The sequence below is a fragment of the Chionomys nivalis genome, chromosome 20 (assembly GCF_950005125.1).
Source record: "Chionomys nivalis chromosome 20, mChiNiv1.1, whole genome shotgun sequence".
Taxonomy (NCBI): domain Eukaryota; kingdom Metazoa; phylum Chordata; class Mammalia; order Rodentia; family Cricetidae; genus Chionomys; species Chionomys nivalis.
In genome coordinates this window covers 35,933,735-35,957,850 of record NC_080105.1, presented here as the reverse complement: position 1 = coordinate 35,957,850, position 24,116 = coordinate 35,933,735, and the positions used below count along the sequence as shown (strand labels likewise).

The 24,116-nt window shown below is 39.6% G+C and overlaps 1 protein-coding gene across 2 annotated transcripts in view; it reads left to right on the top strand.

Moving 5' to 3' along the window:
• The first annotated feature begins 6,464 nt into the window (after nucleotides 1-6,464).
• The window catches only part of Micu3 (mitochondrial calcium uptake family member 3), a 70,910-nt gene continuing 53,258 nt past the window's right edge, over nucleotides 6,465-24,116 (top strand). The window contains exon 1 of one of the 2 annotated variants that reach the window (XM_057752297.1): nucleotides 6,465-6,993. In XM_057752297.1, coding sequence (XP_057608280.1) covers nucleotides 6,634-6,993 — 360 coding nt within the window. In that variant the 5' untranslated portion in view covers nucleotides 6,465-6,633. The remainder of the gene's footprint in view (nucleotides 6,994-24,116) is intronic. The other variant, XM_057752296.1, reaches the window with a different exon arrangement.

The window sequence follows — 24,116 nt, the reverse complement described above, 5'->3', positions numbered from 1 at the left end:
CAAGTGTATCACAACGGTTCTTTAGGATCATCACGGTAGGAATGTTGTGTGCTCTGCCCTGACCTGCAAATGCTGCAAACTAGAGCTCCCCATCTCTCTGTTCCCAACTGGTTATTAAACTTTTACCAGCCATTTTAAGGCTTTTCCAGCTACCCAAGGCCCTAGACTGGACACTGAAAAAGATATTATATAGACAGAACTTATACCCCTCCCCCCTCTTAATGAGAGTGTTTTTTCCAGTTATCTACTTTGTATTTCAGGTTTCCGTATGAGATTTCTGGATAATTTCCACTAAACACTCCTGGAAAAAAAACTTATAAAAGATTTAAAATATTGAAGTAAGCTATCCCTAAATTCTTTTCAGTATTCTCTGACTTTATGATGTGATCACTGAAGAAATATTTAAGCATCATTTTTTCGAAGAAACCGTGGTGATCAGTCTCATTTGCATAGCTCACCCTTAGATGACTCACTCATCCACTTTTTCCTCTGAATTCTGAGCTTGCCCTGAAATTATCACTTGGTCCAAATACTAAATAAGCAACCCTAAGTCACAGATGTTGGCAAAAGATGAAACTGGTTTGCAAACCCACTAGTTCTCTCCAGGTATGTACAGTGAATTCTCCTTGCTGCTTTTGATTTTCTGATGGTTCCCTCTTGATGCTGAGTTCGCCATCTGTTGTGAAGGTTGTCCTTCTGTTTGGATATCTACCCTTAAAGCAATTTCCAATCTAACATATGCCAGTCTGGGGTTAGGGCCAGAGACACGGGTATACACTAGTTGCACCAGGCCTTAAGAGCAGGTACCCGCTGAGTCTGTCCATATGGAAAATGCAGAAGAGAGTTCTATAGGCCACAGAAGGGGAAACACTGAGCATTGGCTTATGATCCTAAGTGTTTTTTGGTTTTCCTTTTAAATAAATTTTAAAATAGCTGGTGACCCTCTTTTATAGCTTCCAAGTACTCAAAAGGACAGTTTGTAAAACCCTCTTTGATTAAAGCTCTTTGGTATGTGCCAAGATCATCTAAATTCCTTCAGTTAATCTAATTGCTTCAGTTCATACAAAGCTCCATATGCTCCTAAATTTATAACTTGTAACTCTTTAAGATTTTCTAGTTGATATAAATTAAAAGCATCAAGAAGAAAATGTTTTATTTAAAATAAACATTTTGTATAGTGGCATAAACAAAAAGACACGCAAAATTTAAGAGTATAGCTTTATGGATATTCAGAAAGCAGACACTTGTGCCATTTTACCCAGGACATTCACAGGATTTTGGAAATCTCTTTCCTTAACTAGTCTCATCACCATCATTTATCCAGGCAACCAACTGTCCTCAGTTCTAACATTATAAATAAATGAATAGGGCCGGCTGAGAGATCAAAGGCTTTTTGGTCAAGCCTGGTAGCTTGAGTTTGATTCCCCAAGACCCATATGATGGAAGAAGAGAACCAACTCCTGCAGATTTTTCTCTCACTTCCACATGCACACAATTCACATGCACTTGTGCACACACATACACACAAAACAATGCACAATAAGTCTAATTTTGAAGTTTGTCTTTATGAATGTGACTATTTTGACTACATGTATATCTGTGCACTGAACCTGTGCCCATGGAAGCCAGAAGCAGGTGTCAGATGTCAGATCCCCTGTGACTAGACTTACAGACAGTTGGGAGCTACCAGGTGAGTGCTGGGACTTAAGCCAGGTCCTTTGGAAGAGTTGCCAGTTCTTAACCACTGACCCATCTTTTCAGTCCCATAAACGAATTTTTGTGTTTGACTTCTTAGACTCAGTTCTATCCTTATTTACAAGATGGCAAGTATCAGAAGGCTAACATATTTAGGTCAGGAGATGCAACTTGTTTGGTTTTTCAGGATAAGACATTTGAATGTACCATAGAGAGTGGTACTATTAGGAGGTATGGTCTTGTTGGAGTGGGTGTGGCCTTGTGGGAGGAAGTGTGTCACTGTGGAGGCAGGCTCTGAGGTCTATGCTCAAGCCATGCCAAGTGTGACATAGTCTCCCTCTGCTGCCTTTGGATGACGATATAGAACTCTCAGCACCATGTCTGCCTATGTGCTGCCATGTCCCACCATGTTGATAATGGACTGAACCTCTGAACGGTAAGCCATCCAATTAAATGTTTTCCTTTATAAGAGTTGCCACTGCCATGGTGTCTCGCCACAGCAATAGAAACCCTAAGACAGAAGTTGGTACCAGGGACGGGGGTATCGCTGTGATAGACCATGCTATTGTTTGAAGGAATATAGACCTTGAGACTATAGGTTAGGAAAGCAGTTAAATACAGTAAGTGTTGCTTAATGGGTAATACCAGTAGGAGCATGGAAGACAGTAGTGCTGAATGTGATTTGATGAACTGTGGGGGCCTGACTCAAGAGGTTTCAGAAGAAATAAATTTTAATATGCTGTCTAGAGACTAGTCTTGTGATATTTTTGTGAAAAATGTAACTGTTTTTTGCCCTTGTCCAAAGAGTCTGCCTGAGGCTAAAGTGAAGAGTTTTGTATCATTTCTGCTGCCAGAGGAAATCTCAAAACAGCTTTATATAAACTCTATTATGTGATTACTCATGTTAACTCTAATGAAGATTTATAATGAGAAGGAGCAAAATGAGCAAGGAAGAATACAAAACATTCATTTTGAGGAGAAAAGAAGCACCAGGAAGTGGAATGGAGTTAAGTCCTGTGTTCAAAGAGATAAACAGTTTAAAAAATGGAATAAAGAGACTGGCAACCTCAGGGCAAGATCCCACCCAGGTAAGTTTCCACTTTGTGAAAAGGATTTAAAGAAAACCGTAGCACCTGGTATAGTGGTACACACCTTTAATCCCAGCACTCAGAAAGCAGAAGCTGGGTGGCCTCTTTGATGCCAGCCTGGTCTACAGAGTAAATTCCAAAACAACCAAGCGTAGGCAGTGAAGGAAACCATGGAAGACAAAAAACTAGTGAAGAAGGTAATTGACCAGGTCGGGGGAAGCATGTCCCAGCTGCAGTAAGTAGCAGAACTTAGCACCTTCGGTCACGGGGCCACTTTAGAGTCAAAGAATGACTAAGGAAAGCTGCTGAGGCCAGACATGTGTCAGTTTTGTCCCTGAACGGTGGCCTAGAGAGGTCATTTCATGAAGCTCTGGAGGTGAAGCCTGGATTGCCTTGGAGACCCCAAGAGGCTGGAGATGCCAGAGCTGTAGGATACCTGCAGAGGAAAGCTGCTAATAGAGAGTGGAACCAGCCAAAGAGAAAGAAGTGTGTTACCGTCAACAAAGCTGAAGGGAGCTGGAAATCGGAAGAGTGTTTTGACATCAGACATGGAGGTGCAAACTTTGGAGTTTTCCCAGCAGGATTCCAACAATGTTTTTGTCCAGTGTTTCCTTGCTCCCTCCCCTGCATTTTAGAATGGTTATGTATAACCTGTGCAATTATATGTTGGAAGTACATGATTTGTTTTTTACTTTGATTTAACAGGGGATGATGATATTTAAGAGATTGCACCAATCTAAGAAGAAGGCTTTGAACTTTAAAACGTTATTGAGACTATGATAGACTATAGGGACATTTGAACTTGGACTAGATGTATTTTGAATATGATATTGTTACAAGTTTATTGGGGCCAGGGAATGGAATGTGGTAGTTTGAATGTGATTGGCCCCTATAAGCTAATAGGTAATGGCACTATTAGGAGGTGTGGCTTTGTGGAGTTGTTATGGCCTTGTTGGAGGAGGTGTGCCACTGTGGAGGTGCACTAATTCTCATATATGCTCAAGCAACACCCAGAGCTTTAGTTTAGTTCCTGTTGCCTGATGACAAAGATGTATAATTCTTAGTTTCCTTCTCCAGCATCATGTCTCACCATAATGATGATGAATGGAACCTCTGAACTGTGAGCAAGCCAGTTAAATGATTTCCTTTTAAAGAGTTGTTATGGCCGGGCAGTGGCGGCGCACGCCTTTAATCCCAGCACTCGGGAGGCAGAGGCAGGCGGACCTCTGTGAGTTCGAGGCCAGCCTGGTCTACAAAAGCTAGTTCCAGGACAGGAACCAAAAAGCTACGGAGGAACCCTGTCTCGAAAAATAAAAAAAAATTAAAAAAAAAAGAGTTGTTATGGTCATGGTGTCTTCACAGCAACAAAAACTCTAAACAGCCCTGGCTGTTGGAGAACTCATTTTGCAGAACAGGTTGGTCTTGAACTCAGAGATCCATCAGCCTCTGCTTCCTAAATGTTGAGATTAAAGGTGTGTACTACTACCATCTGGCATAGGAGATGCAATTTTTAAGGGGAAAAAACAAAGCAAGCAGGGCAATTGCAGTTTAGAGAAGGTAACATGTAAGAGATGCTATGTGTCCTAGAACTGCAAAAAAATAAACAAACAAATGTTATAAAATGCATGTGTATATGTTTATGAAATGAAAATGATTATGTAACAGATCCATAAGGTGAACCATCTACTCAGCCCCATATTTCAAAGTGTGGCCTCCAACACACTACAGTTGCTGCTGTACGTACAGTCAGGACGAGACTCCAGATCTCTAGCCTGTAATTTCCAGGTGTCTAAGACACATACTTTCTTCAAGAATCATTTCTGGCTTAATCCTCGCATTTTCACTTTTTCTTTTGGGATATTCTTTTTCACTTAGACCATAGTGGATACAATTTCTTTGAAATTTTGAGTTCTAACTGTGGGGCATGGACTTTGCAAGGGTGGAAGGTAGTCATTGGTTCCCTTTAGAATTGACCCAAAAGAAGAGGGAAATTAGGTTGAATCTATATTTATCCAAACATAGTATCTGAAATTTCAAAAAGCCCCAAATTCCTAATGCTATGGCTTCTTATCACTTTTACTTTGATAAATAAACTTGGAACACTATCTATAGAGATAACAATTAGGCTATTTTGCTGTGGCTATTGTTATAGAGCATATACAAAAACAATGAGTTTTCTTAACAGTTTGGGTTTAGAAGAAAGAGAGTGTGGGAAGTTAGATAACTTCTGTGCACAATGACACATTTTTATCCCACACTGGAGTACTCTGTCACTCTTACAAGAGAATTTGGTTTCTCCCCAGAGAAAATACTTGGGGAAAAATGACCTATAAGTTTATTAAAACTGGAGAAAATAGATAACTATGGGCATATGTCATATACATATAACGTCATCTTTGCTAGCTCATTGTTTTCCTCATGTGTAGTAACAGTATATATTTCTTTCCCATTTTTTCAAAGCTTCTTAGCTTTTAACATGTCACAAATAAAAAAATCTAGTCTGCCCAAGATTTCTAATAATAGCTCATGTTGGAAAATTACAAAAATATCAGGAAATTGCATTCAGCTCAAAGAAGACAAGTTTAGATTAATTAAGTTACACATACTGCTATGTGCCTCCGGGAAGTAAGTGCTTTGGGAAATCTAAAAACATCAGAATTCAGAGACGACAAAAAAATTTTTTGAGACAAGAATCCGGGAAAAGTAAGGAGTCTTCCTGGCAGTATTAACAGGCTTAAGTGGAAAAACAGATAATATTCTAAAATAGATACTGTCCTTATATGTCACAGACATTTTTTTTTTACCATTTTTAGTAGCTTTGAGGAAGTAAAGTTCTATGAGCCTATATTAAAGCAAAATGTATTGCAGCATATGCGATAGGTTACTTGCGGGTAAGGGGTGAGGTACAGAAGTAGAAGGACGTAGGCCAGAAAACTTTATTTTGGTTGCCTCTTACAGTCCTTAGTTTATAGCAAGGATAATAACCAACTAATTGAAACTACTGGACTTTATTGTCTGTCCTACATCTGAAACATTTCAGGGGCTCCTGGCACCATTCTACATGTAGAGCAGAGCAAGCCTAAGCCAGCCATAAAACTGACATTGACAATGTGCACGCAAAAGTATAACGGGCAGCAAAATAAAGAGGGCACAGCACATGTCAGTTACAGTTACACCAGCAGCCTCACATAACAAAGGACAAAACGGAGCCTTCAGAATTTAAAAAAAAAAAAAAACCCTTTGTTTCACATACTCGACAGTTTTATTGGCTTGAGTAATATCACATACACTAGTGTTCCCCAAAAATATTAACGCTAACTATAAATCTTTAGCCTGTCCTCGCCCAAGGTCCAGAAACCATCATCATGGACTCGAAACACCTATTTTAAATTCACAAATGCAGTCTGTATGACTTGAAGCAAATGTCATTTTGTTTCCTCGATGCTGTGCACGTGAAGTTACATCCACAAGTCATTCCCAGGGTGTCCGAGGACGAAGCGCGGTGAGGAGCCGGGCGCCTCTGGGAGGGGCGCCGGGTGGCCCCGCAGCCTCGGCTCCCGGAGTTCCGCCCACGAGCGGTTCCCCGGGATTGGGTCCCCTTGCTAGGTACCGCGGGCTGCGAGGCCGTTAGCTACGACGACGGCGTGGCTGAGCAGAAGAGCCCGGCCTCCCCGGGGCTCCACAGCTCTCCCGGGTGCGCTGACATCCCCAAGCGGCTCCGGGCAGGGCTCGGGCGGCGGCGGCGGTCACTCGGCAGCAGCACGGGCTCGCCCCGCCGCGACTTCTCGCGAGGTTTCAGCACTGCCCCTCCTGCCCCCCCTCTTCCTCCGCTCGGGCCGCGGCTCCCGCTATGGCTGCGCTCCGGAGGCTCCTGTGGCCGCCGCCTCGGCTGTCGCCGACTCTCGGCCCTCAGCAGCCCTTCCTGTCACCGTGGGGGCGGCCTGCGGGGACGGCTCCGGGACTGTCGGGCCGGCCTTTCTCTTGCCGCGAGGACGACGAGGGGGCCGTGGCTGAGGCGGCGTGGCGGCGGCGGCGCTGGGGTGAGCTGAGCATCGCGGCGGCGGCGGGCGGGGGACTGGTTGGCCTCGTGTGCTACCAGCTGTATGGGGACCCCAGAGCAGAGCCCTCGGAGTTAGCGGCCCCAGAACCCGAAGACCCGCCCCGGGCCAGGGGGCTGCTGCCCATCCCGGTGGCTGCTGCTAAGGAGACGGTAAGTGCCCGAGCGCGTGCGCGCCCCTGGCAGGTGACAGCGGAGAGTTGGGCTGCCGGGTGTCCGACCTGCGCAGGGAGGGCTTGGAGGGGCGGGGGTCACCGTGACACTGGACAGTGGAGGCTGTGGAGGCACTGAGGACGCTGAAAGCGAGTGGGCAAGGACGCAGATCAACGCCAGGCGTCCCTCTTCACAGGGATGCTGCGAAGATGTGGGTGATGCTGTCAGTGATGCATCAGGACCATAGAGGTTGCTGCAGCGACCGCCGAGCAGCCAAATACAAACCAGACTCTCCCTCACCACTTGACAGGCTTAAAAACAAAGAAGTGATGGAGGGCCGCATGAATAAGAGGGCAAGACTGACTGAGCAAGGCAGGAAGGAGAAAATGATAGGAGAAGCAAGTGCAGGATGAGTTTTGAAGGTGTCAGAATAGATCAAAATCTGCCTCATCAGTGTATGGAAATCCCATGAAAGATGCTGCCAAACTGGAAAAGAAAGGAAAAATTATTCAGTCCCTGGAGTAGTAAATAAAACAAACCAGAAGATAGATAGGACGGGAATGATGGTAAACTGTGAATGGAGCCAACTCCTGCAGAAGTGACACATGGAAATGTTGGGCTGTAATGTAGTTTGTGACATAAGGTAAGGCAAGGGTAAGGGGCGTGGTGTTGTTTTGTTTTGTCAGAGCTCTGAATTTAATTGTCATGTGAATGGCTTAGGAACTTGGTCTTGAGAATACTTCTTCTACTCCAGGACTAGAAGAATAGAAAACTAGATTAAGTGAAAATAATTTAGGAAAATGGCAGCTGTGTCCCTTTAAACCTTACTAAAATTGTCTATTGTTTGTACTGTAAGTATACAATAGTGAGCAGATACAAGTACACAGCTTTTTTTTTTGGTATGGTTTGGGTGGAGGTTTGTGCATTAGGTTAGAGAATATATGCTACACTATTCACCTTCGTTTAGTGATAAATCATAAACACACTATGTAAATTAATTTTATACAAAAAAAAACATAAAGTACTGGCAAACACACTCAACCTTGGATCCCCACAGAACAGATATGCTATTTTGTGGCTTAAGAGAGCAGCATGACATTAGCATCTTGATTGACCATGCAAAAACTTTAATTGACTATAGTTGATCTGGAAACAGATTACCAAGGTAGGGAGCGTGCACATAGTTTTTTCTTTCCTTCTTTTTAAAAATTGACTTTAGATTTACGAGACCTCATCACCTGACTGTGCTCAGAAAGCCAGACGTTTGACGCGGACACTGCTAGTTGTGCCATTACGGATGAAGTCTTATGACTCAATGCCGGCTCCCGTGTCTGTGAAAGAGACTAACAGGCTCAAAGGGTGCTCTGGGAGTTCAATAAGTTAATGTATTTGGAGCAGAATGGAACAGCTGGTGTGTAATAAGCAGCCAGTGGATTTATTTTGCCTTCATTCATATTTCATGGTTTTTGTTTGTTTTTATGTTACTGGTGGTCAAGTCCAGGGCATCATGCAAGCCACCCAAGTGCTCTACCACTGAATAATCTCCTCAGCCCTTTATTATCTATATGTATTTGTTTACATTACTATTGCTTCCGTTGTACACAATCCGTGTATTCCTTAAGAAGTAAAATGATCCTGAAGCCCTGTGTCTTACCCTTCCCATAGGCTCTGATTCAACATTATAGTTGTCACATCTTTTGCATGTTGTAGTTTTTCCTTCTGTAAAACATTTTATATTTTTTTGTTATTTGAATATTAAAATTTTCACCATAATGAGCTTTGACTTGAACACTTTTTTCATTGCTTGTGTTAGGTACTTAAAGGCCTTTCATTACAGAAATTCACATTTAAATGTTTCTTATAATGTAGCTGGGAGGTACACACATTTAATCCCAGCACTTGGGAAACAGAGGCAGGTGGATCTCTGTGAGTTTGAGGCCAGCTTGGTCTACAGAATGAGTGCCAGGACAGGCTCCAAAGCTACACAGTGAAACTGTCTCTTTAAAGCAAAACAAACAAAAAGTTTCTAGTAGTGTTTCTTATATTATTTCTCTTCTTTTTCTTTTCTGGAACTACTATAGGTCTGAATTTAAGCCTGATGCCCTAATTTAATTCTAATGCTAATTTAAATTAAAATCAAAACGCATTCACAGAGCATTATAACCAACCTTCAGCCTAGCTACACTAACTACAAAGATCATTCACTTTTACAAGACTAGGTTTGGCATACAACCTGAAGGAAGAAATATTTATTCTTTCGACTCCATCCAGATTTGAGGTTTGTATTAGTTACGTCTTTTTTTGTTTTTGTTTGTTTTTTTTGTTGTTGTTGTTGTTTTGTTTTTCGAGACAGGGTTTCTCTGTGATTTTGGAGCCTGTCCTGAAACTAGCTCTTGTAGACCAGGCTGGTCTCGAACTCACAGAGATCCGCCTGCCTCTGCCTCCCAAGTGCTGGGATTAAAGGCGTGTGCCACCACCGCCCGGCAGATCTTTTTTGTTTGTTTGTTTGTTTTTTGAGACTGGTTTTCTCTGTATCTTTGGAGCCTGTTCTGGAACTAGGTCTTGTAGACCAGGCTGGCCTCGAACTCACAGAGATCCACCTGCTTCTGCCTCCCAAGTGCTGGGATTAAAGGCCTGCACCACCACTGCCCTGCAAGAAAGCGAAGTCTTATCTTGGCTCACAGTGTCAGAACAGCCCTTCTTGGTGGAGATGGCCTGGCAGCAGACATGTGAGGGGCTGGTCACATTGCAGCCACAGTCAGGATGTGGAAAAGGTGCTTGCTCATGATTAGATCACAGTGTGATTTTTATTCAGTGCAGTGCATGGAATGGTGTCATGCACAGTTTTTCTTTTTTCCATACCAATTATCCAGTCTAGATAAACTCCTAGTAGACATGCTGAGAGGCTTGTTACCTAGGTGAGTTTAGATCCTGTTGAGTTGACAACCAGCATTAGCCACCATGGGGTTGGACTGTTTTAAAAAAATGTAGCTACCCTCTTAGAGACTGACTATATAATTTATCTTTAATAATTTTAAAGAAATGAATGATACTCCAAAGGTTAAAGAGGAAAAGTCTTTAAAGAAGTCATTAAAACAATTATACTAATCCTATACTTTGTTGCATTTATGAGTTCATGTATCATATTGTATTTTGTCATATATACATATGTGATAACATATGCATATATACATTTGAATGTGAAATATCCTCAACAGCCTTGTTTGTGATCCCCAGCTGGAAGCATTATTTGGGAAGGTTATAGAATCTATAAAAGGTAGTCCCTTGATGGAAGACATTATGTCTCTTGGATAGGTTTTGAATTCTATAACCTGGCCCTACTTCCTATTCTCCTTCTACTTCCTGTGAGAAAATGGAATGTGATGACCCTTCTTCCTGCCAGACTATCTTCTGCTACATCACATACAGTGATGGGCTGTAACCTCTCTGGAACCTTAAGCCCAATTAACCATTTTCTCCTTTAAGTTGCTTTTTGTCAGAGTATCCTCTCATAGCAACAGAAAAATAACTCATCCACATGATTTGTAGGAAAATTAAGGTGAGCTACTTTACCATCTTTACCAAGTTTTCCTTTTTTCCTTCACCTTGAATTTATCAAGCTAAGACAAACATTTCAAGAAGAAACAATGTCCGATTCCTAACACCAGTTGAAGTTACAGCACTCTAAACCACTTCTTTGGAAAATTCGATTCACTTTTTCCCCAGCGCCTAACAGACACCCAGCACCAACATTGGGAAGCAAAGAGTGTGGAAACTTCATGCTGATGTATAAGTCAAGTCTTGCCGATGAGAGACAGCTAGTATTTGACTTGTTCCCATGTTTGCTGACCCTCGCCTCCAATGTAGTGATCTTCAAAGGAATGCTTAAAAATAAAGTGTAGTAATTAGTGATGAACATGGAATGGTAGACTACATTATAACCCTGGATGTCTTATACATCTTATACAGAAGTATCTCAATGTTTTAAACCTGAATTCACAGTATTTTGTGAGGTGTTTTCTATCGTGCTGTCTCATCTTCAGAGCTGCTGCTTATTTTGGAGTTTTTCTTATTGAGACATAATTTGTGAGAAGCCACATTGTTTGGATAAGACTTAGAACTATGTGTCTTCATTAGGGTTTTTATTGCTGTGAGGAAACACCATGAGCACATTAACTTTTATAAAGGAAAACATTTAATTGAGGTTAATTTAATTTAATTGACTCACAGTTTAGAGATTCAGTCCATTTTCACCATGTTAAGACATGGCAGTGTGCAGGCAGACATGGTGCTGGAGAAGTTGCTGAGAATCCAACATCATACAGGCCACAGGAAGTAGACTGTCTCACTTGTTGTGGCTTGAGCATATATAAGACCTCAAAGCCCTCCTCCACAGTGACACACTTCCTCTAACAAGACCACACCTCCTCCTACAAGGCCATACGTCCTAATAGTGCCACTCCCTTTGAGGGTCATTTTCTTTCAAGCCACCACACTATATCTGGATGTTTTGCTCTAATCTTCCATGAAGAGCCGTTTTAGTTTTCAGAGTCACTTCTAAGTTTTGTGGGCCTTAATTTCAGAGACTATTTTGCATATGAATGTTAAAATTAAAGCCCATTGCACATCACCCCATGAAAATTGACAATGACTGTTGTTCATAATATACTGTTACTTTACTGATGCTAGAAACTGAACCCAGGTCACTGAGCAGACAAGTCATATGCTGTACTATGTACCTGTGAAGACTAATGAATAGACACTTAGGTTATAATAGCTTGAGCAAGTATAAACAGAATAATTATAGTTTTGTAATAGCAGGTACAAAATCTATACTTTTATTTCTATCACTCTAAGCATATAATAAAGTTTTGTGTTTATATGCATCCTTATGTATTTTTCAGCATTAGTGTTCAAGCAAATGTTTTTATGCTTTTCTTACTTTGAGATGTTGCACATGTAAAATTATGTATTGAGACTTCTGACCACCTGGCTCATAATAACTATCAATTTAGTAATTGTGTCAGCAAGTGACTCCTTTCATCTCTAATTAGTTACTTCTGCATCCCTTTGATCATATAATCTGACATAAAATAAACTTAAGCTAGCAAAGATTTATTATGATTGAAAGTTTGAAAGTTTCAACCTATCATGGCAGAGAAGGCATACATAGCAGTTCAGTTCACAGTTCAGAAACATGTGGAAACAGTTGACATCATGGTGGACCACAAAACAGAGCCAAGTGGAAACCATCATAGACTCACTTCAGTGACATCCCTAATATACACTAGACCTCACCTCACCTAGGGTTTTTTAAAGAGCACCACAAGCTGAGGAAGAAGTTTTCAAAAGAGAAGCATGTAGGGGGTCGGGTATGATTCCATGTTGTCCAAAATTCTGAGAAAGTGAAACCTGTGCCACCCAACATTCCAGCCAGAGTCTCCTTAACTGTTCTTAATAAAAACACATGGTCTCTTTTTGTGTTTATGGTAGAAATTATCTAACAGATATAAATTTTCTCAATTTATTACTTTTTCACAAGTAGGTTTGCCTACTTCTCACCTTGCTTCCTTTCTTCTAGTCCCACAGAAGAGAACTTTCCCTGTGAAGCTAGTGAGAAAAGTTCACAGTTCATATGTTTGCGTTTGCTGTCAACTCTGTTGATACATGAGGAGTTAGAGCTACTCTAGCTGTAGGGTGATACTGGATACTCAGAGAATCCTGGACCTACGTCTTGATAGTAGCATGTCAGTGAGCTTTGAGGCTGTTACTACATGAGCAATCTGTATGAACGCTCGAGTTATTTCTGACATGGGGTGGTGAGGAAGATCATAAGTTGTGTCTAGAAGTCCTCTTAGCAGTTGAGTAGGAATGCCTACAAGTGCTCAGGCAAAGCACACACACCTATATTAGCACTAGTCACTTGGAACTGCCAGATACATATGGCAGGCGAAATTAGTGACAGAAGTGAACAGGGTACTTCCATCATCATTTACCAGAAATTGGTTAGTAAATGAGAGAGAACATATTAACTTAATTAAATATGTTGAATTCTTGGGGATAGGTTGACTTTTAAAGGTAAATGAGAATTATTGGACCAATATAAGGACTAGTGCACATTCCAGGAAGATTTTCTTTTCCTTGAGATGTTCTCTTCTGTAGGAAACTTTCTTGAATCCCAGTCCCCAAATTATGACACAGAGACTTATTATTAGTTATGAATGCTCGGCCTTAGCTTGGGCTTGTTTCTAGCTAGCTTTTTTTTTTTCCATTAAATTAACCCATTTCTCTCAATCTATGTTCTGCTCTGAGGCTCATTTACCTCCTCAACTTACTGTCCATTTTGCCTTCCTGCTTCCTCCATATCTGGCTTGCTAGCTGCCCTTTTGTCTCTTCCCATTTATCCCTCAGCTCCATTTATCCCTCCTCTGCCTCACTATTGGTCGTTCAGCTTTTTAATAGACCAATCAAATTGAGACAGCAGTACATCTTTACATTGTTAAACAAATGTAACATAAACAAATACAACACCTTTACATAGTTAAAAGCTACTCTGCAGCAAAACAAATATAACACATGTTTACTTAGTTAAATATTCCTTCCACAACAATCTTCTCCATGAAGATGTGTTTTCATTTTGTTTCCCATTAAGAAATTCACATCATCTCGAAGACCCATATCAAGTTAATGCACAATATAATCTTTTAATATCTTTGTTTCAGATATATAGTTAACAAGACTTCTTTATGTTTCTATCTTCCATATGATTATTCAGGGACTCAGAGAGCAAGGTAAGCTTGTTTTCTTTAACAGCTTCCAAGATTAATCAGAATGCTGATATCATACATAACTACAAGGTTAAAAAAAACAGAAGGAACATAAATGTGTATCAGGCCTGTTAATGACATATATTCCAGTCATGCTATTACACTTTCTAAATTTGATAATATGTGTATATCTAAGTGCAAGGTATTGAGAAATGTACTCCAGCTATATGCTTATGAAGAAGGGGAAGCAGGTTAGATTGGAAATTGGTGGAATCTTCCTTAATGATGAACCACTTCAAAATGAAACAACTTGTCCTCCAGTGCACAATATGGTAATTGTACGCCTTCGCCTTCAGGTGATCACCCTTCCCATTTTCAGTTACCACCAAGTCTGTTTTTCCTGTTGGAACCACACTGAAAGCTACGTATTGACTGTCCATCTAAAGCTATGGAGCTAGAATGAACATGTGTTGTCTTTTAAACACCGAAAGTGAGTTTTCTTTTTTCTAAATTGACACAGTACTATGTTGGAAATTCTCTTGTGAGAAAATACAATATGTTGTCTTAGCTATCAAGAACAACTATTTTCCTGAATTAACAAATCTTTGACTGTTTCGATGTTCCTCCACTTCTTGTCTATATATTTTCAATAAATGTCTTTTAATTTATTGAGTCAATGTAGTTTTTCTATTACTCACTTCAAATATCGTGTCTTAATATTTAAGCTTTCACTTTAAGAATGTTATATTTTACTTAAAAAGCGTTAAAAGATAAAAATAAAACCCCAAGTCTAAGAATTGCAACAAATATAACTCTATATAAGATATAACATATAGGTGTGTGTGTATGTATGTGTACATATCTATATATGTTCATTCCTTGATAATCTCAGTCTATAAAAGTATACTCCCACTGGCTTAATGAAACTGTGGCCTTTGCTTTCTTGTTTGAGTTCCAGAGTTTCCTCATAGGAGGAGAAATTTATTGACTTTAGTTTTTGCTAAATTAAACACCTCGGCGATCCTAGAACCATTTCCCAAGAGCATTGTATGATCTGCTGGCAAGTTGGGAGCCTGCCCTGGCAAAAGCTGTGCAGATCCTGGAGGCCAAGAGCTTAAAAGAATTTGATCTATTTCTTTGAATGACAAGTTTTTCTCTGCTTGTGTTGGTACCTATCTCACACTGAGGCCATTTCCAGCATTTTCGTAGGTAGTTTAAAGAAGCATCTGAAAATAGTCTGCAAGAATAAAATCATAAAAACTTACTTAGAACTGTGTGTTAACTGTGCCTTTACAAACGCTTCTCAAATACGATAGGATGTATAAAAACACTGACTTCTCTGCCTTGTCTGTCTCTTTGACAATGATTAAACCATTTTACCTTTCAGGGAAATCGTTTCACCCCTTCAGAAGTATCATGGGATTAGGATCCATGAAGTCCATTTTACCTATAAAGATCTTTAGTGCTAAGTAGCATCTTATTTGGTTAGTGGTTGTTTTAATTTTATTTTCATCCCATAATTACCTGTAACTCTCAGTTTAATATCTGTTTTAGCTGGGTGTGGCTATACATGCCTATACTCTCAGCATCTGGGAGCCTGAGACCACAGCATGGTTAGGTCAAAACCATCCTGAGTTATACAGAAAACTCTTCACAAACTGTCATTCAAATCAGTTTTTATAAATTTAATTATTGGTTTTATAAACTTGGTCCCAGATCATTTCTCTTTGGCTTTCATTGCTATTACATTTAAGTAACCCTTAGATAAACAAAACAAAAGCATCAGTAGGATGGATAGAAATAGACTGCCAAGACGAAATCATCTGTGGTTTAGAACTTATTCAAGCTCTAAACAGTGGTATAGCCAGCTGCTTGGGAGGTTGAGGCAGGGACTGTAAATGTGAGACCGGTTTAGGCAGTAAGATCCTGTCATAAGAAAAGGGCTGGGTGCGTAGTTTAGTATGTGGTAAGAACTAAATTAGAGTTGTGTCTCAGTCATTACTTTAAAACTGTGTCTCTGACTGGGTGGTGGCAGTGCACGCCTTTAATTCCAGCACTCGGGATGCAGAGGCAGGTGGATCTCTGTGGGTTCGAGACCAGTCTGGTCTGTAAAAGTGAGTTCCAACACAGAGCTGTTACAAAGAGAAACCCTGTTTTGGGGGAAAAAATTCTCTGTAATTGTTCCCATTTACCACAAAGCTCTCTGTGTGTGTGTGTGTGTTTCTTGGTTTTTTTCTTTTTTAAAAATTTAATTTATTGGGATTTTTTTGTTTGTTAACCTGATTGCTCGTATTCTCAAGAAAGAGAAGAAAAAGGAGGCGTGGAATAGGATGGGTCTGGAGATGGCAAGGATCTGGGAGGAAGTAGGGGAGGGGAAGCCACTATGAGAATATATTGTACAGAAAAAAAACTTTTTCAATAAAGACATAAGGAACAAAATTAGATCATTATGATAAAAATGTTGCTCAAATGAGTTAAGGTATATAACTTAACTTTAAAGCCCTTATTTTAAGAACTAGCAAAGTTTCAAATATATGAATTTTAATGAACAAATTATATATCACATATATAAACATGTATAACATGTCCGATACCATGCATCCAATTCCTAGTATATAAAATAAAAACAATAGACATTGTTTTCAATGAGTTCTGTAATGAAAAAAATGAACATTATTTTAAATTTTTATACCTTTTTTAGTTCATGTATTTTCTTATATGCTTTTATATAATCTTTCCAAACTTAAGAGTTAAGAAGTAGTATATTTATCTTTCAAAATTAAAAATTAATATTTTGATATTTTTACATTTTTATTCAGAAATATATGCTCCCTAAGTGTACTGTAGTTTTTAAGAGCAATATTCTTCTTTCAAAAACAAAGCAAAATAACAGACCATTTAAAAAACAGATTTAAATTCACAACAAAATGTAGCAGAAAGTAAAGGTTTTTCATATACCTACATATGCAGTTTCTCCTACTACCAGTATCTGGCAGCATGATATGTTTGATACAACTGATAGACTTACATTTACAAACTATTACTCCCTAGTATTGATAGATATTAATATATACACATTAAAATTCCACTCTTAGTGTTATACATTTGGTTTTTAACAAATGTCTAATGGTATGTGGCAACTGTCGTACTATTATACAGATTATCTCTGTGAGGGATGAGCTGTGGAGAAGAGAGTACAATTCGAAAGAATACCCCAGAAATAAGCAGACTTGGGAGGAAACCTGCCTAGGTCAGAATTTGAGTAGTTACAGAATCTCTAGGTGCTGGGCCAAGGCTAACAGACAGAGACTGGCTTGCTTGAACTGACAGTGTGAAATCCTACCAGTAGGGTGCCATTTGTTTAGTGCTGTCACGTGGATTTCCCAAAGCTTGGGGCTGCAGGAGTTTCAAGGGAGGTTGTTGGTTAGTTAACCTTGACATAGGTCAAAGAAGCAGGCAGTTCCACTGACAGGGACCACTGGCCAAGGATTCTGGGTGTGATCTTAAGAACTATCTTGTTTGTTTTCAGGTGATCTATAACATTCGCAGAGTAAAATGCCCACTTGGTAAGACTGACCTGCTGGAACGTCTTTAAAGTTTGTGTGAGAGTGTAGAGAAAGGGACAGAGGAGTTGCCCTCTGATTGGCAGTATGCACTGAACGTTGGTGGCCTCCACAAATCATCTTGAAGCTCTGACCTATGTGGCTGTGACTGAGATTGGGCTGCTCAGGAATTATCAAGGTTAAATGATGACACGGAGATAGCATCATCACCTTTTCAGAGAGGACATAGAAAGTGGGTATTTGCAAACCAGTAAGAGGACCCTTACAATCAAACAATGTGCCAGTGCCTTGTTTTCAGATATTCCACCTCCCAAACCGTTAGAAATGAGTGTCTGCTGTTTGGCAGCTCAAGTTGAGTAATATAGTTGGTAAGTTCAGGGTAATTTACTTAGGTGGAAATGGTGTAAACACTGTGAAAGACCTTGATAACTCCAGGAATTCCCAAAGAAAGCCCTGGATAAATCCAGGTTCCCCCCACCACCACCACCCCCAGCAGGAAGAAAATAGCCAAAAATCCAAGCAGGAAGAGAAGAATCAAAAGTCTAGGATTTAGCTGAAGATAAAGGTAGATTGTGATCTTGAGAATAATCTTGAGAAGCAGGGAGTTGCCCCCTTGTGATCTTCACTGGTATTTTCAGAATTTTCTGTGACACACTCCCTGCCAATTCCGGATCACTGGGCTGTGGTTTTCTTCCCTTAAAAATCGGTTCTCCCGGTCACTAGGGGTCGAGCTCTTCCCCTCCGTGGGTTATGAGTCTCGGCCCCAGTGCACTGGTTCCCGTCCCATCTCATCATTAAAGCCTCGTGTGATTGCAGCAAGGACGGTCTCTCGTGAGTTACTGGGGGGTCGTGTTATCCCGAGACTTGAGTGAGAGTCTCCCCAGCACCGGGGGTCTTTCAACTGATGTTGTATTTGTGTTCCTGTCTTTTAATTGCCTCCTAGAAAAACTGTCTTAGAGCCTGTATACCAAAGTATATATAAAACTGACTTAAAAGATTCCTTTTGCCTCGAGGTTTCACAGATTTTAGTCTATAGCCCTTGACTCCTTTATTTAGGACCCACCATAAACAGAACACCATGGCTACAGAAGCATGAAGCTCATGTCAGGGCAGAAAGGAAGCAGTGAGATGAGAGAAAAGGTCTGGGAATGAGACACAACACTACCAGAACACTCCCAGTGACTGACTTCCTGATTTAGGCCCCACCTTCTACAGTTCTCATCACTTCTGAGAATGGGCTGCCAGCTGGAGAGCAGGCTTTCAACACAGAAGCCTAATGGGGACCTTCATCTTGAAGCCGCAGCAAAGGCATTGTACTGGCCATGGTTGAGTGCATAGCTAAAGATTTTGCCTTGAAATCTAGCTGTAACTCAAGAAGTAAAGCGTATCTGCACATTGTATATGCTAGATGTTTGGAAGTGAGTGAGGCTGGGAGAAAAGTGATAAAATGTAGGGCTCAATGAAATGCAGGCAGCTGGAATAATTTTATCCCATGGACAAATGTAGTGAGCATCCAACCTACAGCAACACAGAGAGACTTAGTTTAAACCTGTGACATGAAGCTGAGCATTTAGACTATTTCAAGAGTCAGCCAAATAAGATCTTGATAACCAGAGAAAGTATTCTCACTAATTTTTGCTTTGTCTTTATAATTTGTAGGCTTAGTATTTATCTGTTTTGAAGCTAAAGTTCAGCAAGACAGTTTTTTTTCCCAAGGTTACCTAAATAGAAAGTGGTGAAGCTGACATTTGAACATAAGCCTGAAGGATTGCAAAAGCAGTGTACTTTTATTCCAATATACCAAGTTGTGTAATAGGAACGAATACTGGATTGGGTGTCAGAACAACTGACTTCTAGTCCTAGATTCGTTTGCTGTCTCTATGACCCTGGTGACAGCCTCTATAGACTGTTGTTAATTCTTTTCAAGATTAGACTAATACACTTTCTATTTGCTTGTGAAAAGATAATATACTAATGTAATTAAAATCTCAAAAATATATTTTTATAAAAGATAACACACTATTCTTAAGTAACAGTTGAGTGCTTAGTCCAAAAACAGGATATTTCCACCACCACCTCTAAGGCTAGGAATCATTGCAGAAGAGACACAGAAAGAATGTAAGAGCCAGAAGATAGGGAGAAAGGCTGTGAATATTGACTTTTGGGAATGGCAAAGCCAATGTAGTCATAGCCTCACAGCAGCTGTGGATGTCTACAGTGAACCTACACAATACTGTGTCCGCCAGCAGGCAATCAGTCGTCTATTAAGAAGGGCCCATGGGCCACCCCTTCCCAGATGAAGTGAATATTTCTTATAGAAGGATTTTATGGTAGGGGCCGTCAGCATCTTTAGTTAACATATCACTGAGGTGTCCACTAGGCTCTAAACCCATGATCACGCAGGTGATTCTGGTTAAAGTCAGTGGCTCTCAGAAGGAGAAGGTGTTTGAAAGGGAGTTTTGAGAGGAGAGGGCTTAGTGGAGTGGCTAGGAGGTCCAAGGGGGAGACAGTTAAAGTAATCAGCATGGCCTGAATGTCTGAAATTGTCCAGAACAAATTCAACGAAAGTCACAAATCTTTTTAAAAAGAAAACACACCATTTTAAAATTTGTTTTATCTACGTGTAAACATATATCTATAAACAAGAAAATTTAAGACAGACTTTTCCTTAACTACTTCCCCCATTGTTTTTTATATCACCCCTAAATCTACTGTATCCATTTCATTGTCCATATTCTTGTCTAAATTGGTTTTACCAAGTTATACTTCATTTGCAATTAGTAATAGGCTTCCATATTCCACCTTCACTTTATATTGTCCACTGATTGCTTGTATAATCTATTTTCTGTTTTCCTGATTAGTGAAGTAGAGACATTTTTATTTTAGGACACGGTTTCTCTGTGTAGCCTTGGTTGGCTTGAATTTTATATACAGGCCAGGCTGGCCTTGAACTCACAGAGATCCACCTGCCTCAACCTCCTGAGTGTTGTGACTAAAGGCATGGGCCACCGTGACCAGCTTGTGGTAGAGAACTTTTTAAAGTTTCTTTTCTAGAAATTATCTATTCTTGTGTTCTTTCACCCATTCTTGTGTTCTGAGTTTGATTTTATCATTTTCATGCAGGTAATCTTACTATGAATTACATACCCCTGATCTTTATGTGCAAGTATCTACTATAAACTGATATAACTTCCACATTTTCCCAAGTAACATGGGTGATTTATTTTTATTTTCAGTAAGCTTAGCTTCTTGTTTAAAATCATTGTGATATTTTTAAAATCTTCATGTCATACAGAAGTCAACTTTCTACTTTAATTCTTAATACTTCTTTTTTATGAAGTTTTTATAATTATTTCCCATCCTGATAACGTTCACATTTTTATGTTGTTGATGATTTTGTGAAGAGTGGATAAATGGTTAGTTTATATAGCCTATTTATTAGAAATAATATTAATAATCACCATACATGTTCTGTTACTCAGATTTCCTCATGTGGTTTCTTTCCATTTTAACTGAGATTTATCAAAAACTCAACTCTGTTTCATTTAATTCATAATACTTTTCTCTAGCAGTTACTCAGTGATCCATAGCTACTTATTTCATGGTTAGTTATGAGTTTTTCATTGTCCCATTTAATACTTCTAGCCTTTAATTCCATGTATTTTCAGATATTATCAATAGTGTTTAACTGTGAAAGTTCTAAGGAACATTTATATGAATTTTTGAAAAGCACTATATGATAGTTTCTCTTTCTGTATTTGTGTGTGCTGGGTATCTTGTACATAATAAACCTTCACTGTACTAATGAGCAAACCCACTAATCCCAAGAGGTTATTTTTTTTAATGAGGCATTTTAACACTATCATATTTATTGTGACTAGGAACATGTTTGTGTTTCCTTTTGTTGTTTTATGCATATATGTTCCTGCTGTGTCTTTTGTCATTAGATTGGATCTATTTATTGTGATTGGAAACATGTTTGCATTGTTTTTGCTGTTTTATGAATATCTTTCTTTGTATCCTTTGGCATAGATTGAATCCATTTTTTTGATTTTTGTCTTTCTAGTGGTTTGAAAGTTGAACATTCTGTTTTTAGTTTTCAATTTATTTCCTATACACAAAATTGAGTAATCTATAATAATTAGATATCTTAGCATAGGATCTTGATAAATTTGAGACCAACCTTGTCTATATAGCAAGTTCCATATCCTCAAGGGCTATATGATGAAACTTTATGTCAGTCTGTAATATGTGTATCTGAAAATTAAAGATAAATCATTAAAAGGAAATGTCCCATTCTAGAAGGACACATGGTTATGTTTTACACTATCACTTCTGCATCTATGTTTTACTAATGTATTTTTAAGGCTATGTATTTGTTAATTTTCTCACTGATATGACAAGTACCTGACAAGAAGCTACTAAAGGGAGATGAAGATTATACAGTCCATTATCATGGTGGGGAAGGCATGGCCGCTGAGAGCTCTGACAGGAACAGGTGCAGTTGGTTTATCATCCTCTAGCACTCGGGAAGCAGAAAGACAGGAAACCTGAAAGGGCAATGACCTTAAGACTCACCCCCTTCTACTCTAGGTGATCTATTCCATCTGGCCCATTTCCCAAAGGTTTTACAGCCTCAGATTAGTGGCATGAGCCTGGCTTTACAGTGACACACTTTCTCCAGTTAGGCCCCATGCCCTAACAGTTCCACAAATTTCCAGACTGTCACCAAGTGAGGACCAAGGATTCAAACACATTAATCTCTTGGGGAAGCATTTAACATTCAAACTGTAACAAAATAGCAAATTATTGCAATTTGTTTGTTTGATTTTCCTTTTTCAAAGTGCTGAGGATCAGACCCAGGTTCTCACTCATGCTCACCCTGGGCTCTACCACTGAATTGCACTCTAGCTTTGAAGTAACTTTTACAAATATATTTTAACTGTTAAAAGAGTCTCCATCTAACAGTTACAGTAAGCTTTCCAGCTGCAGCCATGCATTCACTCATCAGCAGATGTTTGAGAACCTATTAGAAGTCAGAAATTCCTCTAGGCACTGGGAAACCCAAGAAACTAAATAACTGTTGTTGCCTGTGTGATAAATGAGAGAATCATGGGGGAATAACTATAGATAAAAAGAAAAAGAAGATTAAGGGCCAATTTTAGGGCATGGTGTAAATTAAAAGTACCCCAAATGGGAAACTAAGAGAGATGGCTCAGTGGTTAAGAGCATTTTCTGTTGTTGAAGAGGACCAGGGTTTGATTCCTTGTACTCACAAGTTGTTTATTGTATAATTCCAGTTCCAGAGGATCTTATACCCTTTTCTTGCTGCTTTGGGTGTCACGGCCCTAGAGGTGGTGAGACGGTGGAGCTGATAAATGAGGCGGTCTACAGTCTGATGCAATAACCAATTTTATTCAAAGCATCAGACAATTTGTGCTCTGAGGGTTAAGAGGAATCACACGAGTAAAGTGTACAATCTCAATGACAAGCCATTGCCAGGCAAGCATATGCCTTCATAGAAGTTTATAAACAAATAACAATAGTCAGTTGTATTGAATAATCTAAGGTAAACTTACTCCTCCCCAAGTAGTCCTCCAGCTTCCTTCCACAGTATGCCAGGCACTCACATACACCACATGTACAATAAATAAGTAAATGTATGTAATTTGAAAAGATTGACTTGCCATTTTTTAAAAAAGAATTCATTGTTGTTGAAGGAACTGAAGTCACAAGACTTTTGTGTTGGTATCATGGAGTTTTCTCACAAGTGTGGCACCTGGACATTAAACACAGCATGGTGAGCAAACATACATGCAGACAAACACTCATACATATAAAAAGAAAATTTTAATTAAAGAAAGGAACCAAAAAGGAACTTCCAGTTGGACAGGAATAGCAGAAGAATAGCAGGTTTGGGAAATCGACAAAAAATTTTTCAATGGAGTTACCAACTGTGCTAAATGGTGTAAGATGAAAACTGAGAGTTGACCTATGGATTAAGCAACAAGGAAGTCATTGACAACCTTGACAAATAGTTTTAGTGGAAGAAGAGAGTCGAGCCTGCTTAAGTTCAAAGGAAAATGAGAAGAAATCTGAGACAGGAAATGTAGACTGCTTTCTCCAATAGCCCTGCTGGAAAAGTAGGAAAGAAGTAGAAGGGAGGAGAAGAGAGCTAGCTAAACGGGGAAGTAAGACAGAGGCTTTCTAAGGTGGGAGTAGTAGTGCAATAGGCATACTCAAAGGGAAGTATTCAGTAGCGGATGAAAACCATGAAATTGTAGGTCAAGGGAGGTATTAGAGGAATAAGGCATTCAATAAACAAGAAGACAAAAGCTTCAAGCAATAGTTCGTGGTTTTGCACTGCCTTCTTAGGAATGTCCTCATTTATAGCTTATCAGTTATTAAGAAATGTACTTGACAGATCTATAAAGAATAAGCTATAGCATCAATTCACATAGAAACATAAACCGTGGAGCCCGTGAAATGGCTTGTCAGTTAAGAGCAATGGCTGCTTTCAGAGAACCAGGGTTGATTCTTGGCACCTACGTGGAGACTCACAGCCATCTGTAACTCCAGTTCCAGAGTATCTGATGCCCTCTTCTGGCATTCATTGGCATCAGAAATGCAAGTGGTGCCTAGACAAAACACCCATGCACCTAAAACAAAACAAAACAACCTCTCATAAATGGCCTGTTCTTATTAACACCTTTATTCTTATCTGATCTCAGCCAGGAATATACTACTGGCTTGTCTTCAGCTGTGTTTTTACATATAGATTTATTTTTTTAAG